The sequence below is a fragment of the Trachymyrmex septentrionalis genome, unplaced genomic scaffold, assembly GCF_001594115.1.
Source record: "Trachymyrmex septentrionalis isolate Tsep2-gDNA-1 unplaced genomic scaffold, Tsep1.0 scaffold6, whole genome shotgun sequence".
Classification (NCBI taxonomy): domain Eukaryota; kingdom Metazoa; phylum Arthropoda; class Insecta; order Hymenoptera; family Formicidae; genus Trachymyrmex; species Trachymyrmex septentrionalis.
The window spans coordinates 846,007-865,319 of NW_017305778.1; the positions used below are offsets into that span (position 1 = coordinate 846,007).

Genomic DNA, 19,313 nt, shown 5'->3' on the forward strand with positions numbered 1-19,313 from the left:
TTGTCAACAGTATATTACGGACATCAAGATCACGGAAATAAACGCGTAATGGTTCTTTGTTTCCGTACCTGCTGTAACTGATTCCTTAAAATTATAAAATTTCTAATTCTTGTGTTCTTTTATATTTGAAAGGAAAAGAATAAAGAATTTTTTGTAAGATTTATGCGGGGTCCTTTCTGAATCTTTTTCCGAATGCTTTCAAATGTTTCAATTCAACAATAAAAGGATACACTGAAAAAAAAGGTTGGCTGCTGCGCGTGTGTACGCGTCTGCAGGACAAGATCTACTAGACAAATCGGTATTTCTTCGTTAATTTTTTGTTAGCTCTCATAGAATATACACGTGTGCATAAGCAAGAATTACGTTCTTTATTCTTCAGGTAGATATACACAAAATTTGAAATATTTTTCTCTCTTTATAGTGGAGATAGCATATTATTTTAATATATTTTAGTAACTACTTATATCAATTATTTACATATTTCTCAAATCACTTTCATCTAAATATTATATTATATTTACTTTAAAAATTGATCATAAATCATAAAATATCGTTAGAAGACAATAGTAAAATCATTGCCTAGAGATAGTTGCACCAGTATATATTTTTTCCATATTTATTTGGTTTGATTTTATTATAGTTAATTTTTTTGACCTTCGTACGACGAATACGAAGTCACTTTGATCTGTGAGCGATAAGACAGTACAGAATGCGGTAACAATTAATTAAAAACTTTTAATGATTTGCTTGATACGCCATATTCAAGACATTTCAGATATCTAATCTCTAATAAAATTTAATAAATAATCATTATTGTTTATAAATAATGTGATCCTCTCTTTCTGTCATAATTATTATTATCCCGGGATGACAATCCTCATATTTTTTAAACAGTAATATTTTCCTAGTTACATTACAAAATTCAACACAAAATGTAAAAAATTATGTAATCAAATAAATTCTACATCTAAAATTCAAGTTTTTTTTCCGTAGATATTACATTTTAACTGTTGTAAGATTTTTAATTCAAAATACTCTACGTTTATAGAGTATCTGGTTTATTCTAATCTTACGTAAAGTTTTTCCTTATATGTGAAATATACATATATGTAAAGGGGGATCCCTGAAATATACATATATGTATATTTCACATATAAGGAAATACATGTTTTGTCGCCATGGTTATATATGCGACGAAACTGAATAACTCCCAGATAACATATGTCCAAGATCGGAACATGATTCAATGGTTATCAGTAGTCCGGTTTTTTGAACGATTCTCCTTACATTTTGTGTTGAATTTTGTAATGTAACTAGGAAAATATTACTGTTTAAAAAATATGAGGATTGTCATCCCGGGATAATAATAATTATGACAGAAAGAGAGGATCACATTATTTATAAACAATAATGATTATTTATTAAATTTTATTAGAGATTAGATATCTGAAATGTCTTGAATATGGCATATCAAGCAAATCATTAAAAGTTTTTAATTAATCGCTCTAAATTTTAATTTTTCTTTTAAAAGATGATAACGTGTGTTAATCCTTTGGTTGTAAAAAGAAACCTCCAGTAGAAGGGTCACAAATCCGATAATCTTTTTTTCACATAAGACGTCTTATGATATGATATCTAAAAAATATCTTAAAGACATGTTATGTTCCGATTCAGCTAGAACATAGTGCCGTCTGGAATTGATAATTTGATTAAATCAAATATAACTACACAGAAAGAATACTTTAGCTAAAATATCTAAAAGTTTAGCTAAATTCAAATCTAAAAATAATTTTGTTGAACTAATAAAAATAATTAAATATAGGACATTCAAGCTGATTATATTAGAACGTCAAAACCTTTTGCAGCATTGTTCATCTTAAATATACATAAATATGCACATGCGGAACTAGTTCTTGGGAATTTTAAAAGAAAATTATTATTAATTCTATTTTGTCATGTCACTGGAATTTTTTTCATGTATATATGTTTCCGTTTACTACTTACCTATTCTTTTATTTCCTATATAATTTTAAATTCATTTTAGATTTGTGATTTACGTTAGATTATGATGTTTCAATTTCCTACATAATTATTTTGATGGCCAAATAAAATTATTTTCAAATCTGTATTTAAAATTTACGTAAATTTTTAGATATTTTAGGGAAATTTTTTTTCATGTAATAACTTTTATAAATAAACTTATAAAATTTATTCAATGTTCATCCTCTTACACAAATTACTCTGTGAATTGAATAAGACAAAATTAATAGAAAAAAACATCATATATACGAGTGTATATATATATATATATATATATATATATACACGATAAAAAAATGTTTATTTTAGACAATCTATAATTTATATCAAAATTTACGTCTACATATTTATGTATAACTACATAATATTCGAAGAGTCAAAACATCTTATATATACAATATTCCGAAATTCGCCAATCAAATCATCACAGCAAGAAAAAATATATTATACACATAAAAGTATTTGCATTTCGAGCAATAGTTTGAGATAAAAATGTAAAATTGGCCAATTATAAATATAATTACGGTTAAACTGCCATTTTTGTGAATTACGCGTGAGTTCGGCTAGTGTTGATCGCGCACTTCGCCTGCTCACAGATCATTTTTTAACTCAAAAACTACTGTTCGAAATGATAAATAGTACACTTTTATAATTTATATTTTTCTTCTTGTGTTATGTGAATTTTCTTGCTGTAATATTTTGATTCGTGATATCTTAGTCCAAATGATTTAAAATGGATTTAAAATGACACAGGAAACAGAAGAAATCTTCCTTTTACACGTATCTAATTTAATAGACAAAAACATGTACATGTGAAAAAATTATCAGTGATGTGACAAGATACTGTTGATAATTTTTTTTAATTTCCAAGAACTAGTTCTATATGCGTAATTCATATATTTAAATTAGTCTCTTGTTCAGTTTAGTGGTTTTATTAGTGATTATTAATGTGAATTATTAATATAGTTCACATGAAAGAGGGAAAATAAAAAGACTTACATAAAAACTCAAAAGTACAATAAATAATGATGACAATTATTGTGTGTATGTGTGTGTGAGACCATAAAAGCAGCTTTAGCGCTTAATAACCATTGCAATAAGTAAAAAGTCTTTGCAACAATTTTTTAATTTTTTAGTATAATATAATGGAAATTTCAAGGTTCTCCAAAATAGAGTAATCTTCAAATAGATATACATTTTATTTTTGTCATTTATGTTGCATTGCAACATTTGACTGCGTAATTCAAGATAAAAAGTCTTGAATAACAGTGAGTAAAGAATAGGAAATGTACACGTTGGATAACGAAATTACTGAAGCAGCAAACAAATGTACTGTTAAAATAATAGATAAGAAAGATAAATGTTGAATCTACATTTTTAATTTTTAATAAGAATTTCATAACTTCTATAATGGAATAATAAATATAATTTTGTTTATTACTAAAATACAAAAAATAAATCATTTTTCTAAATAATAATGTTAATTTTTTATTTAACACATTGCAGACAAAAAACATTCACAATGAAGTGCTACATTCTATTACTTTGCATCGCAACGTTTCTTCGACATTCCGAAGCGCTACGTAAAGGATCAACGGATTATGAAGGTTTGTTATAAACCGTCATACTATAAAATAATTGATATATGCTCAAATTTGATCTCAAAGTTCTTAAATAAATAGCACGTAAGTTAAAAATTTTACGTTTTCAAAATTTTTCACAATTTGATAAGCATAAAATCAGTACATTACAAATTTTAAATATATATAATAACTATATAAAGGATTCTCAACAGTATCATACGCGTCATTCATTGGTATATTTTCGATAAAAAAGCAGATTGCTTTGACCATTTAAATAAAATTTATATAAATTTTGTCTTATCATTGAAAGTCAATAAAGTAACCGTCGCGTCGTACAAAATTTGCTCTTCGTCGATCATTATCGATGTCGAATGTCTGAAATTTTTATTCATGGATATTGCTTTGTTACATAACAAGCTATTTGTAAGAGCAAGTTATCAATATCGATAAATCACAAAATTAATTCTGACGTATACAAAATTATTCATTGATAATGATATCATTATCTTGATTTCTAAATCGTATTCTTCAATATTCCAAGAAATCAAATATCTAAAACTTAATTTGCTATGTTGCTTAATATCATCAACTTTGATTGAATTTCACTTTATCTCTCTTTGCATATATATAGTATGTCGTAGATAGAACTACAGATAATAAATCACTACATGGAAAGAATAATTTTGCTAAAATATCTAAAAATTTGGCTAGATATATAAATCTGAAAATAATTTTGTTTGAAGTATCAAATAATTATTAGGATTTATGTAACATAACTAGGTGAATACTCAGGAGCTGTAATTTTATAAAAATCATCACATCTTAAAAAAAGTGTAAAAAAATTTTTTTTAAATTACGAAACAAAAATAATATTTGATCATGTTAAGAATATATCCTTTTTGTCGATATTGTTTTATTAGTCAATAATTTTCTGTCAAATTGGAATCGTTTTTCCCCTTTTCTGAAATTTGTTAAATTATGCCATTTTTGAAGTAAGAAACCGATAAAGTCTCTCCTCTAATTATTGTATTAAAATAAGAAATCGATATAATTAAATATATATCGATATATTTAAAGTCTCTCTTCTAATTAATGTCTCAAGTTCTTTCCTCATCTTTTTAATTAGTATATTTTTAAATTAATTTTTATTTGAAACTTCATTCCGTTCCATTCGTCTCCCCATAATCAATCGATAATATTCCTTGGCAACAAAGCTAAATTTTGATCTCTACTCAGATATGTCCTTCTGGCTAAAGTCCGGCCAAGAAACTCTGCACAAAATCCTGACGGAACAGAAGAACGAGAATCGTGCCAAAAACGTGATCATCTTCATTGGGGACGGTATGGGCCTGTCTACCATTACGTCCGGTCGAATCTATGTAGGTCAGCTCAATGGTCAGAGCGGTGAAGAATATCAACTCTCGTTCGAGAAATTCCCCAACACCGCTCTCGCCAAGGTATAGACATTCAAATTGCCTTCAATCTCGACGACGCGGCGGTCTCGCGAGGCGCGACGATATTGGGAAATCTCGTCACGTTAAGCCACTTAATTCCACGCCTTTGATAAGGACACCGCATTCTATTCTCGACGAGAAAATACGACAAACGCGATGCTCGCATTACAATTAATCCCCGTCGATCTTCGAATTGCTCGCCAAACACGAATAACTACGTTCAGTAAAAAAAAAACAGCTTTGCAACTGTTGCGAAATTCTTTACTATGATTGATTTATACATTTAGATCCAATGAAGAACTAAGGACAAGACCAATTACATTAAAGAACAACAGCAAAGCTCCTTTTTCTGTAAAATGTAGTCATTCATTGACTTATATCGTGCCTCTGTATTTATCCGCCACCGGAAATGATAACGTTATATTGACTACAATACATCAATAATAAAATTTCGTGCTTCGACAATTTTAATTAAAACTGCCGATAATGCATATTCGAAAGATTATGTCCTTAGAATCTTATTATCAGTTATCGAAATCATATTAAATATAAATACTTCACAATTATCACAATTTTTATTTATAGACTTACAATGTGGACAAGCAAGTACCAGATTCCGCGGGGACGGCTACTGCTATATTTTCTGGTGTGAAAACCAAATACAGAATGGTTGGATTGGATGCCAGAGCCCAAGTTAGTAAGTGCGACGAACAAATCAATGAATTAAGCAAACTGACCACAGTAGCCGATTGGGCGCAGCAATCCGGCATGGACACTGGTAAGAGCTTTCAAAGATTATAAATCTTGTTTCTCTTAATGCTAAAAAATTTTAATAATAACAGATTTTTAATTACCCACACATTTCAATTTTACATAAATTATTTTTCAAGACTCTCTTATATTACTCCTTTAAAATTATTTTTATAATTATTTATGAAGCTTAAAATTATTTATGGAGTTATAAAAAAGCAGTTTTAGGCGAGGAAGTTTTTATAATTGAATATTTCGCCTGAATTATAAACAATCACATTGAGAGAGAAATCTCGAGCTAATTAGAATCTAATTAGCTAAGAAACTAGTTTAAATCTCGACCGTGATAATAAAGCTGCTGTTAATCGCTGTTTGAAACTTTGTTCGACCAATAAATTTCGAGGGAGCATGATCGATAACTCATAACACAGTAAACTCAAACCTTGGCACAGATTTGCTTTTTAGATTTAAATATTTCAAATACTTTTTAAAAATTAAAAATCGATCAGAAGAAATCTCTCATGCATCGTCGATTGCTCTCAATTAAACTATTGACTAAGCGAATTTTTTTACACAATATGACATTGAGATAATAAATCCCTATCAATTTTTATTATATACCTAACATGTGATAAACTCACGCAATCAAATGTAATTATGTATATAATCACATTATATACATACACATATATGTATATATATATATATATATAGTGTACGTATAATGTTTTAGCAGCATATACGGTATATGTATACTGCTAAAAACATGATTCCAATTATTTAGCAACTTTATAAATTTTCTTGTCAATATATAATTTATTCATCTTATGTGCATATTTACGTTACAGACAATACGTAACAATTACGTGATCGTTTGATAATACGCATTTCACATTAAATTATAATTTATATTAAATGAACAAATCTAAATTAAAATAATATTAATAATTTAAAATTGATCTTACAACAAAAAACATTATTTATATATTTGATAATACTAACTTCTTTTTGGAGATTAATTAACATTTAGTTCTCTATTTCCATGTAACCAAACTTTTTCAAACAAACGTTTAAAAAGGCGTTTTCACTAAGAACGTATTAAATTTAGACTGAGACTAAAACTTTTAAGAATGGAAAACTAGAACTTTTCTCTAACATTTAGATTATTAATCTTAGAACGATATATCGTACATAAATTTAACGTACAGATGAGCAAGAACATTAAATGATAATTAAATCATGTTTTCAATTATTAGCAGTATTCAGTATTATAACTTATAACAAACAGAATAATAGTAATTCAATTTTTAAGTAGTTTAGTATTATACAATATCTTTTTTATATATTATTTTATGTATTATATATTTTGTATTTTATATATACAATGTATCGTTTAAATTTTATTTATATATTTTTGTATATGACAGATTTACGTATAAACTATTGATAAACAATTTTGTTTTCCAATTCAGATAATTAATTTTCTCATTGCAAGTGTAAAATGTAATAATATATAATAATATAACATATCATTTCAAGATATGATTGAATTTAGTAATGTGCTTATTCTCTTTCTTTTCAAGTTAATTAGATTATTTGTGTCTATAAAAGTCTAGATAAATATTTTGTCATTAAAAGTGTGAAATAGATGAAAATCTTATGTTATAATTAATTGAGTGTGGCCTATTTCTTTGGATATGAAATTTACATATTAATAGCAATATTATATAATATCATCCAATATTGATAACGTTCTAGGGTTAAGGATATTTTTAGACGCGGTACTCTCTTGAATATGTGGTGTGATTTGTACCCCATGATATACACGCGATTATGAGTATAAATCATGTAGAGAACACGTGTCACGCATGATCGGCTATTTCATTAACAGAAGTGTTGGTGCTGAGTAGACCTCGTTAAAATCATGTATAGTGAAAGTATACTCAATAAAGGAGGAGGTCATAAGCCGACCTTCTACCGTGTCGCGGACGTTCAGTCAGCCGTGACTGATTTCTACTTTGATAAAATAATGAAAACTTTTTATATGACTTGCCGATTAGTATTTAACGCATTCGTTGCATCTTGACCTTCAGTGATCATTTTTCCGTTACGTTGCTGTGAATAAATCAACGCATAACATTGGCATACAATCAGAATATGTTTGATATATATATATATATATCAAAATACAGAATAAAGTGTCTTTATAAATTGCAACGTGATATAATATACATATTTTATGTCTGATATGTTTTATATTTTATTATATAATAACATTTTGTATTATCTCCACATTTTATGTCCCTAAGTAGAAAAACAGCTGATCACAATAATATCAAAATGACATTAAATTAATAGTAACTGATTAAAAAATAAATTTTTAAGCCATTTTGACGTCGTTTTAGTCGTCATGATTTTTTGTTCTGATGTTTACGTTATTTAATATTCTATAAAATTAGTGAAGTTCAAATAGAATCATTATCGCGCGTATGCTGTTTAAAAGACCAACAAACAATAAATAATTCGTGCACGATCATTTAACAGGATTCGTTACCACCACCCGTATCACCCATGCCACTCCCGCGGGACTTTACGCGCACATTAATCATCGCGATTGGGAATGTGATAGCGAGATACCAAAAAAACAGCGACATTGCGTCAAAGACATCGCGAGACAACTCGTTCATGATGAACCAGGGAATCAGTTTAAGGTAATTCATCGCATCGATGCTCTTGCAGTCGTAAAAAAAATCAATATAATTTCAAATCTAGCAGACTAATAGAGCAATAATAAAATTTATATATAATAGATATGTAATAAAATATGATATCAAAAAATACTTAGTATCATTAAAAATTATTTAAAAAGTTATTAGTATTGTTAAAGAAAATGATTTGTTATCACATCATAATTAAAATATCTACAATATAAAATATTAATAATATCTCTTATCTATTTTCTTTAAAGTCCTTCTCTCTCTCTCTCTCTCTCTCCCCCCCACCCCTCTCCCTCTCTCTCTCTCTGCCTCTCTTTCTCTCTCCCCCTCACCCCTCTTCCTCTTTCTTTCTCTCTCTGACATATCTTATTTTTTGCCTAAAATAATGACGTATCTTATTTTTTGCCTAAAATAATTCACTATAATTAGAATCTAATATTAAAACCGTATCTTTTGAAAGGTTATCATGGGTGGAGGATTAAGTGAAATGGGTATGAACGTGAAAATGCCTCTGAAGAAGTCTGATGAGTCCAGTAATTGCCAGCGATCTGATGGCAGAAACTTAGCAAATGAATGGCAAGAGGTTCATCCCAACGGAAGGGTTGTCACCAACACATACGACCTCATGTCTATTGATATAAGCAACACATCGCACATCCTAGGTGTTTTCTCACCTAGTCACATGCCCTACCACGCTGTAAAAGATGATGAAACACCTTCGCTAGCGAATATGACAACGCAAGCCATAAAACTGCTGAAGAAGAACAAAAACGGATTTCTGCTAATGGTCAGTAACACAGAGAGAGAGGGGGGGGGAGAGAGAGAGAGAGAGAGAGAGAGAGAGATCTATAAATTTTTTTTATAATTCTTTATATAGAGTATATTCATTCCACTACCGTATATCCTCTGAAAGACGTATGCTTAAGGTAATTTAAAGACAAAAATCCTAATACAAAAATGTCAAGACTATAATTTTTTTAATTAATAACGATTAAAGTTGTCTAATCACAGAATAGACATTTCGTGCTCGTGCATATTATATCAAAAACGTGCTCCACTCTGTCAGAGTATTATCATATAAATATGCAATGATATTTTTATTGAATGGTTCTTACTTCTATACGAAATCTATTTATACATTACGTACGTATAATTAATATCGGAATATAACCACAAAATATCTATTAAATAGCAAGGTATTATGACATGTGTCAAAATAAACTCATAATCATGTTTGTTTGCTTTGTATGATAAATATTTTTTTAATAATATTAGTAGATAAACTGTTTTTGACGTAAAAGGGATTAAATATATAGATAAGACAAAACTGAAATTGTCAAAAACCTATTTATCCCTAATACAATATAATAAAAAATTACCGGCATACATGTTTCTTAATAATTATTCTAGTAAAACATTGAAACAATAAAAATGTAAAAATTAATATAAATTAACATCAAAACATGTATATGTCATTAAAATTCACAGAAAGAGTGCTCAATAATAATCAGCAATTTATAAAATGTATTTAAAAATTTACATAAAAGTTTTACTATTAAGTAATATTATTAGGAAATATTGTTAAACATTAGCATCGACTGTATAGAACGTTTCTCGACTTATGTTTACATCATTTCCAGAATTTTTCATATATATGAATTTTAAAATATATTCAAAGATTTCTAAGATCTCTTATTCTATAATTTTTGAAAAAGTTAAAATATTTCAAAAAGTTGAAGATATTTTTTCAAAAATCTTTATGACTTTTTAAGTATAATAGTATGATATAAAAATAGGATAATATTAAAATATAGGCAAATTCTTTAAAATATTATGATATAATATGAAACTTTTTTTCATTAGGATATTCAACAAAAAATAATTTTTTTTTTCAAAGCACAAAAAAAAAGATATTCGTTTCTGTTATTAATATTTAACTTAAGGATTTTTCAAATTCTATGAATAATTATTAATATAATTATAAGAAAAAAAATATTTAAAAAATTAAAATATTTAGTAAAAATTTTATTATAAAAAATATTTAATAGAACTTTAATGACTTATGTAAAACTTGTAACTTTGATGCAGTATATAGAGAGGGGCATTTTAATTGTCCCAGGCGGATATCTCAGAAATTAAGAGAGATACAGGAAAAAGTTTTATATAAAAGTTGTAAGTTTTTTTCGATGAACACACACGCACACACAACAGATTAAATCCGACTGAGTACATCTCCACGTGATACATCTTAGGTAATGCTAATATCAGCAGTACTATCAAGTATTATAACTCGAAAAATGCATAATGAAAAAATACTTTATTATAGTATTTTGAAAACGTCTTGACTTCAGCTACATGAATATACAATAAACAATAAAGATTCCTATTTAAAAAATTTATGTTAACTTGACCTTGGTATAATACCCCATATACAATCTGTTATTTCCATCTTGTTTCCCCCAAGAAAACACTTACAACTCTCTTAGTTTCCGAAATATCTGCCTGAGGTAATTAAAATGACCTATCCGATATTAACCATGAATATCTTTTTAATCTTTTAATCAACACAGATTCTTTTATTTAAAGGCTGACAAGTCTAATAACATACTTAATTTTGATTACAATACTTCTCCAACACATTACATCATACTTATACCTAATATAAAATACACTAAAGCCAAAATACACTAAAATAGTCTTTTTTACAACTTTAATCGCAAATCAAAACTGTACCGTGATAGAGCAATTTGCTAAATAAAATATACAGTAAGCAATTAGAAACTATTATTACCTTCATTCTTATGCATCTTTTTCAATGAACAGTGTAATCGTCGCTAAATAGCATTGAATATTTATACCAATGTAAGTCAGAACGAATGCTACGCAGAATGAATTATGCAATAATGTACTCGATGAATATTAAAATGACATTAATGAAACGAAATCGAGACATATCAAGAAATCCGGATGATGATGCGATTCTTATGCAAATTACGCGTTAATGACCATTTTCGCGTAATACATTCTTAGTCCATCTTCATCTTCTCACGAGTATACCTCGAGGTCGTGTTATTTGAGTGCATAATTTTATGTATAATTCGAGAGCATCGTGCAATCTTGTTCTAATGTCAAAGAATCATGAAGAAAACTCAAAATTGAAACATTAATCCTATGTTATATGAGTAATAATATATTGTACACTGAGAAAATTTCTAATTGAAAATAAGAATCAAAAGATTTTGATCATCTTAATTACAATTTTTTCTGGTTATTTCAAGTAAAATTATAATAGATTCAACCAGAAAATTCTAATCTATCCATTTTTAACCAGAATTTCAATTAAAGCCAGACTTTCATCCAGTGAATTCTTACAACTTTTAGTTCAAGCAAACTACGTACCAATTATTTCTCGGTCTTGAAACACAGATAGAATACGTAATATCACAAATCACAACAACTTCAGTCTAAAACTGTTTCAAGATCGACAAATAATCGGCACGTAATTTGTTTTAAATTGTAAAAATGCATACAATATATTAGGCATCAAGATCCGCCTTAATCGAATATGATCCTCTTATTCATTAATTTATTTTATTTCAACTACGTGATGCATAAGCAATTTTTTGTATATTATATGTATACTACAACTTCTTTATTAATAAAGATACGTACATTCGTTTATTATCATTATATTTCTTAATGTCTCATGTTTTAGTGCAGCACTAAAGGATTAACAATGAACTGATAACTTTTCTTTTCTTTAACTATTTTTCAATCTTTCAGGTCGAGAGTGGTAAAATCGATATAGCCCATCACGGCAATTGGGCAAAACTGGCACTGCGCGAATTATACGAACTCGACGAGGCAGTTAAGGTGGCTCAACGACTATTAAATATGGAGGAAACGTTAATCATCGTCACAGCCGATCACTCGCATTCGTTCACGCTGAACGGATATCCTGCGAGGGGCAACGACATCCTCGGTTTTGGCAACAAGAAACCTAGCCAAATACCCTACGAGACGCTTTCCTACGCTAACGGACCAGGATTCTTCTACCATCGAAGAAACGATACCAAAAATGTTAATGAAACCTGGAGAAGAGTCGAGGATGATTCAACTCGCAATGATCCCTTCTACAGGCACTTCGCTGGCAAATTCCTCAAAGATGAGTCTCATGGCGGAGAAGACGTCGGGGTTTATGCCACCGGTAAGAAACATAAATTTATTACATTGTAATTTCCGTGAACAGTGTAACATTCATGTTTATTAAAGAAAGAAAGAGAGAAAAAATGAAACAGTTCGTACAACACAAAAACAAATGATATTACATTAGAAGTATTAATCACAATAGCAATCTAATTAAAAATAGTCTTGTTAATTCAATGACAGTCTAGCAAACACCAAATATAACTATCATATAACATAAATATAAAACATATATACTTGTATAGTAATTATATATCATCCAAATTAATTATTAAATATTTGCTTTATATATATTCTTAAATTGAATCCGATTCAATTGATGAGGAGTAATGTCAATTGCAAATTCGATACAATGTCATTTATATCAGTAAAAAGGATTTTTGAAATATGTTTTAAGTAATAAACAAATTTGTAAATAAAATCAATATTAATTAAATTATCCAAACAAATATTATTAAAAATATCAATCGACAGATGTTTCCAAAACTCTTTTCCAAACTTCTTTTTCTGTTACAAACAACATTAAAAAAAATTAATTTATGAATACTGCAGTAAATGGTAATACAGAGATATCATGAAATTTTGCAATACTCATTCGGTATCGTGCCGTTTAGCGGTATCCATCAAAGCGTTCGCGCGGCCTGCTGTTTAGTTGCACTGCTCCTAACGAATTTCATGCCCTGTGATTGGGCATCTTCTAAGGCTTACCGTTTAAAAACTATTGATACCACAACATTTTGCTATTGACATTTTCGACTCACTTTTTCATGAGGAATATATATGTACCATCCCGTGCAGTTAATCTGAATCACCCTATATATATATATATATATATATATATATAGAGAGAGAGAGAGAGAGAGAGAGAGAGAGAGAGCTTACTTTTCCTGAAAATTCGATTGTCATTTCGAGACTCGTTTTAATAAAAATTTTGTAATTGTTTTTGTAATTGCAAGCACACAACACAACACACACACATCAAGTACAAATATAGAATCTGTCGTTAAGTCTTTATTATTCGTTAAAGCGACTCTAAATAGCAAAGTATTATTGTTTAAACATTTCGCTTTGCAAACTAATGTTAATTTCTACTTTCAATGTAGATTAACTTTAATTTCAATTTAACTTATTCTTTATTTCTTTCTAATTCTTAAAGGAAAAGTATAGAGTAAATTAAACCGAGATTAAAACTCACATTCTACATTGGTAGAAATAGACATAAGAGAATTGCAAAGTGAAGTTACATGTTTATTAGTTTATTAGTTTATTTTCGCAAATAACAATTTCAAAAATGATAGAATAAATAATATTTTTTACAGGTCCCTATTCGCACTTGTTCCGAGGTACTTTTGAGCAAAATTATATTGCTCACGCCGTAGCGTATGCGGCATGCTTTAAAGACTGGCCATCTCATTGTGACAATGCTTACCATCGTTATTTTTACGATATTAATATGCTATCGCCAAACATCAGGAAAAATTCAATTGGACAGAACACCGTATCGTTTGCGGTAATAACTTTCCTTATGGCGATCTTTATATGGCTGTGATAAACATTATTGCATTTTCCTTTCGTAGTCAAATTAACAATGACGCGCGAGAAGAATTAATCTTGAATATAACTGGTACAAATAATATACATTTAAATACAAATAAATAAATATTGTTTCCTTGTACTGAAAAATATTCTAATTGCATATTTTGTTGTATCATTTATTTGCTACAGTGTACATTAGCGACACAACTAAAAAATTGTTACGTTTTTTATATTTTTACAAGAAAGTAAAAACATTGAAAACATAAATAAAAAAGAACGGAACACACTTTAAAAGAATATATTTTTATATATATTTCTCTAAAATCAGTATATTATCAAAAATTCATTTTATAAAAATTAATGCTACAAATTTTTTAATAATTCAAAATATAGTTTTTATTTTCTAGAAAACTTTGTTTTTCTTATTTGTGTTATTGTTGTAGCAAATGAGTGATATAATATAATGCAATAAGATTTCTTTTATGGTGCACACAATTTTTGTAATAGACTAGATAAGTTGTGATCACACAGATAGCGTATACGATTTTTTTCTGTAATCTCTTTACACTTTCACTGTTTCTCATGTAATTACATTATGATAATGCATTATTATTGTCTAATTTTATTTATTTTGATGTTTATAAAATTCAACAAATAATCGTGATTATAAATCGCAAATTTTATATCACGAGTAACACGATAATTTTTTGAATTATTGCAGCAATGATGATGAATTTAGTTTCAAATATGGAGAAATTTCAATGGCATAATCCGCACATTAAACATAAATTTATAAGATTTTGAAATGATGTTGGAAAGTGCTAATAACCATATGTCTTTTAATATAAAAGTAATGTGATATAGTAATATAATATGTAATATAATACAATACACATGCCATATTTCCAATAAAATTGATATCGCCATTGAATAATCGAGAATAAAATTCTATCTAATACTTTTAGTGTGATTTTATACAATAAAATAAGTAAGCTGCTATAATATAGAAAGTCATCCTTCGAAATGTAAGAAAAATAAAATAGTTTTTTATGTACTTTAACACGTTACTTATATAAAATAAATGTAAACCTGTATATATTAGCACATTATATCACAGTATTTTGTTATAAATTGATAGAATAATTTCTCACTTGGATATGTCAACCATATAGTTATACGTAAATTATAATAGAATTATGGATAAAATAAAGTTCCTTATTATATTATTTGTACATTTTATGTCATAATAATTATATAAAAGAGACAATAAATTATTTACTAGATTGCAAATATTAATTTAATTCCCAATTTGAAATAGAAACTACAATACAATAACAAAAAATGATTGTATTTTATATACATCAAATTTGGCAACTCGCCAACTTTGGTTGTCATATTGTGTAATCTCTTTAAAATTTCACATATAACGTTTGCATATTAATAAATATATACATAAATTAAAAGCACACGATAGACAAAGTGTCGGCCAACTGTTCTGTCATTTATTAAATGTCCTTCGTAATGTATGTAACCATGCACATGAATATGGCCAATACTTTGTTCATCATTTGCTTTTGCTCTAATACTACAAATTAAAAGATATAAAAAATGTTTTAAGTATTAATTTTATTTCTAAATTGAAATAGGGATTACAATACAATAATAAAAATTATTATATATTACAATATACGTTAAATTTGGCAACACATCAGCTTTGGAATTGCCACAGTATATAATAATCTCTTTAAAATTTCACATACGTATATAATATATGCATATAAATTAGAATAAAAGCAAGAGCAGAAAGTGTTGGCCAATTGTTTTATCATTTATTAAAAGTCCTTGGCAATGAATGTAATCGCGTACATGGGTCAACACTTTATTTTTTGCCTTAATACTAAAAATTAAAAGATATAAAAAATATTTTAAGTACTAATTTAATTCCAATTTGAACTGGAGACCACAATACAATATAACAAAAAATGATTGTATATTACAATATAATATACATCAAATTTGGTAACTCGCCAACTTTAGTTGTCACATTATGTAATAATCTCTTTAAAATTTTATATATATAACATTTGTATATAAATTAAAGGTAAGAACAAGAGCACATGATAAATCGTCGGCCTACTGTACTATCATTTATGGAAAGTTCTTGGCAATGTATGTAACTACGCATAGGGATGGCTGAGTTTATCTACCATGCTCTTATCCCCTAATAGAAATTAAAGAATATAAAAAAATATTTCAAACGTAAAGTATTCCAGAAAGACACTCGTGTCGAATTAAATGTAAAGTAATCTCAAAAGAAAATCTCTTTCAAATTATTAATTATAATTTTCCTTTAACAATAGTGACATAATAATTTTTATAGATTAGTGGCGCTGTATCGTCACTAACGAAATTTCTATCAGGTTTAATCGAAGCGAATGGATTTTTTTGCGGCTCCAAAATCGTTTCTACATCAGCGATCGATTTTATTCTAATCGTCTCTCGTGGAATTTCCTGCTTCGTGTAAGACGTCACGCACACGGGAATTTTCATTTTACAGAATTCTCGTATCGTTTCCGGCCACGTATCTTTACCTTTAAAACCAGTTTCCCGATAAAGACCCGGATTAAAGAGGCACACGAGATGCGGTTCTATAAATTGTTTGGAACGACAAAAATCGTGATAAAATTGTTTAGGATGGAACGAAATTTTTAATCGTCGACCAGATGATTTACAAGACGAACAGATCTTCACAGCGGTTAACAGGTCTAATGGCACTATAGGCAGACTCAGTTCCGGACCAACGAACATCAACTTGAGATGCTTTAGATTCGGGAGGAGATGCAGAAAAAGTTTCTCCCATACGTGCAGATTTATACATTCATACTGAAACTCGGCACCTATTACGTGAACCACGAAGGTATCGATAGTTTTCCAATTCTGGCAAGAAATTTGCATAGAATACAAAGCCGTCAATGGAATGGACGATATATGAGAGAGGCTGCAGTATGTATAGCAATCTATATTAAAATAATATGTTGAACGACCGAAAAGCTGTGCTATTAACAGATCAAAATTGTCCGGTAAATAAAGTGGTTCTTTCTGGAAGGTATCCGGAATCTCAGGCTCTACATGACCGTTTTTGTGCTGCATGAAGAACACTCTACGAAACACCTTAAACTCTCGACACCATTCTTCATGTCCGCTGTCATGATTCTCGCAGAATAAGCCGATTCCGCATGCCGGGCAACATCTCAGAGTCGTCGAGAAGCGACGACAACTGCAACAAACGCGAGGATAAAGAAGAATCTCTTTTTCCCAGAGCTGAAGAGGCCTGTCCAAGCGACACTGTACTATCTCGATCAATTTCAACCGATAAACCCGATAATCATCCGCGCTGAGTTCCGAAAGTAATGACAAACCAGCTCCGATCTGACAGACTTCGGTGAGAACTTTGCATAGGTCACGATGCTTCAGCCGATCCTGCTTCATATGTCTGACGGTACAGTAAGAAACCATACCGCAAGATTCACAGATTTCCTCCGATCGTTCCATGCAGACCAGACATAGGTTCGACACGAAGACAAAACGTGGCCAGAAATTCAGCTCGACAGTATCCTCTTCGTCGCTGTCGTCCAACGATCCATCTTGCATCGGGTACACGAGTGGCAATTTCAAACGCGAGTAAACGTCGATCGCGACTTCATTGATAAAAAGATTTTTTCCATTTTGTTTCTCTATCGCCTCTTTTTCATCGGAATTTAATTTTTCTGCTACCTTCCTTTTCTCAGTGACAAAGATCCTTTTCGGATTTCTTTTTCTACGACCCATCGTCAAAACTGAAAAAACAAGACGAAATAAATGCAACGATCGTAGATATTTATGACAAGCAAATAAAACTGATTTGTTTTAACTGTATTAAGCGATCGCATTACATTATATTAATACTTACCCGCAAAACACAAACTGATGATAATATTACATCAATATCATTATAATTTCCCTGCGTGTAATGTAATACATATGTAACAGTTTCATTGTTAAATAGGAAATTATATGGTTCTGATAGTTTGTTCTGCGTGTTCAATTATATATAAAAGATGAAAAATGGCTTATATAATGAAAATCTTTCTATTTCGAGAATTATTAAGAGGGTTATTACATAATATATCGGCGTATGAGTATTTTAGTGTTTCAAGCGCGAACATAATTATTGTAGTTACATAACTGCGTCCCGTCAAAGAACACGTGTAAACTATTATTTTAAAATATTACAATACAAAGCATCGTAATTAATAAAACCGATGTACCACAAATGCTAATAATTAAATACGATCGCGACGTTCTACTTGCGTTTAATAACCTATTGTAAATCTATCGAAAAGAGAAGACAATTATCTCCCAATTTAGCATGCCATATTCAACCTTACGTTGTTCCATTATTAGAACGAGAATTTATTCATTTGTCATTTCAAATGCATTACTACTCTCCGTATATTAACGAAATAAATTGTAATAAGATATTAATTAGCGTAACAAATTACCAAAAATTTAAATACTTACCCTTATAAATTCTTTACTTTTTAGTAGCCACGATAAATCGATGCTTAAAAAATATTATGTACAACACAAAGAGTGCTGTGTTAATAATGGTACCACTGGTATTACAGAGATTGTCTTGACATCAAAATTTCGCGCGATTTAATTTTCCCTCTGCCGAAGACCAGACGCCTCGACTGTTCAAAGAGTTGCGAGGTATTATCAGGGCTGCGAGTACGTCGATGGGCACTATGCCTAGTCGCCCAGACATAAGGTATTTCAAGCACTGCGTACTGGCAATAAGATATTCGAAGACGAATAGCCAAAGACGAGTGACGTTTGACTCTCGAGAGGGAAAGAGACGGTATATCTCGAAGCAACCAGCATATCAACTAAAATAATAAACGGTAACATAGTTCTGACATTCCAATTTGTAAGCATAAGGCATTTAGTACATCAGATGAATAACAGAACTTTTGCGCGCGCGCGCG

At 29.3% G+C, this 19,313-nt stretch overlaps 3 protein-coding genes across 4 annotated transcripts in view; 2 read left to right on the top strand and 1 right to left on the bottom strand.

Annotated features, from left to right (window-relative positions):
• LOC108752308 (alkaline phosphatase 4) overlaps nucleotides 1-14,444 on the top strand; it is an 18,452-nt gene extending 4,008 nt beyond the window's left edge. Inside the window, exons 2-8 of the mRNA XM_018493059.1 lie at nucleotides 3,547-3,647; nucleotides 4,860-5,080; nucleotides 5,663-5,855; nucleotides 8,372-8,538; nucleotides 9,005-9,331; nucleotides 12,328-12,751; nucleotides 14,070-14,444. Of these exons, the coding sequence (XP_018348561.1) occupies nucleotides 3,563-3,647; nucleotides 4,860-5,080; nucleotides 5,663-5,855; nucleotides 8,372-8,538; nucleotides 9,005-9,331; nucleotides 12,328-12,751; nucleotides 14,070-14,299 (1,647 nt within the window). The 5' untranslated portion in view covers nucleotides 3,547-3,562 and the 3' untranslated portion in view covers nucleotides 14,300-14,444. The remainder of the gene's footprint in view (nucleotides 1-3,546; nucleotides 3,648-4,859; nucleotides 5,081-5,662; nucleotides 5,856-8,371; nucleotides 8,539-9,004; nucleotides 9,332-12,327; nucleotides 12,752-14,069) is intronic.
• A 1,570-nt stretch (nucleotides 14,445-16,014) lies between these two features.
• LOC108752311 lies at nucleotides 16,015-19,035 on the bottom strand. 2 transcript variants are annotated; one of them, XM_018493063.1, is made up of 2 exons: nucleotides 18,847-19,035; nucleotides 16,015-18,122 (listed from the first exon to the last, which is right to left on the bottom strand). In XM_018493063.1, exon 2 carries the CDS (start codon nucleotides 18,112-18,114, stop codon nucleotides 16,624-16,626), a length of 1,491 nt encoding a protein of 496 aa, XP_018348565.1. In that variant the 5' UTR covers nucleotides 18,115-18,122; nucleotides 18,847-19,035; the 3' UTR covers nucleotides 16,015-16,623. The 2 variants fall into 2 exon arrangements, with proteins under 2 accessions (XP_018348565.1, XP_018348566.1); XM_018493064.1 differs by lacking the exon at nucleotides 18,847-19,035 and adding an exon at nucleotides 18,236-18,293.
• Nucleotides 19,036-19,120: 85 nt separating this feature from the next.
• The window catches only part of LOC108752309 (solute carrier family 41 member 1-like), a 10,638-nt gene continuing 10,445 nt past the window's right edge, over nucleotides 19,121-19,313 (top strand). The window contains exon 1 of the mRNA XM_018493061.1: nucleotides 19,121-19,229. The gene's annotated coding sequence lies outside the window, so the exon portion shown is untranslated. The remainder of the gene's footprint in view (nucleotides 19,230-19,313) is intronic.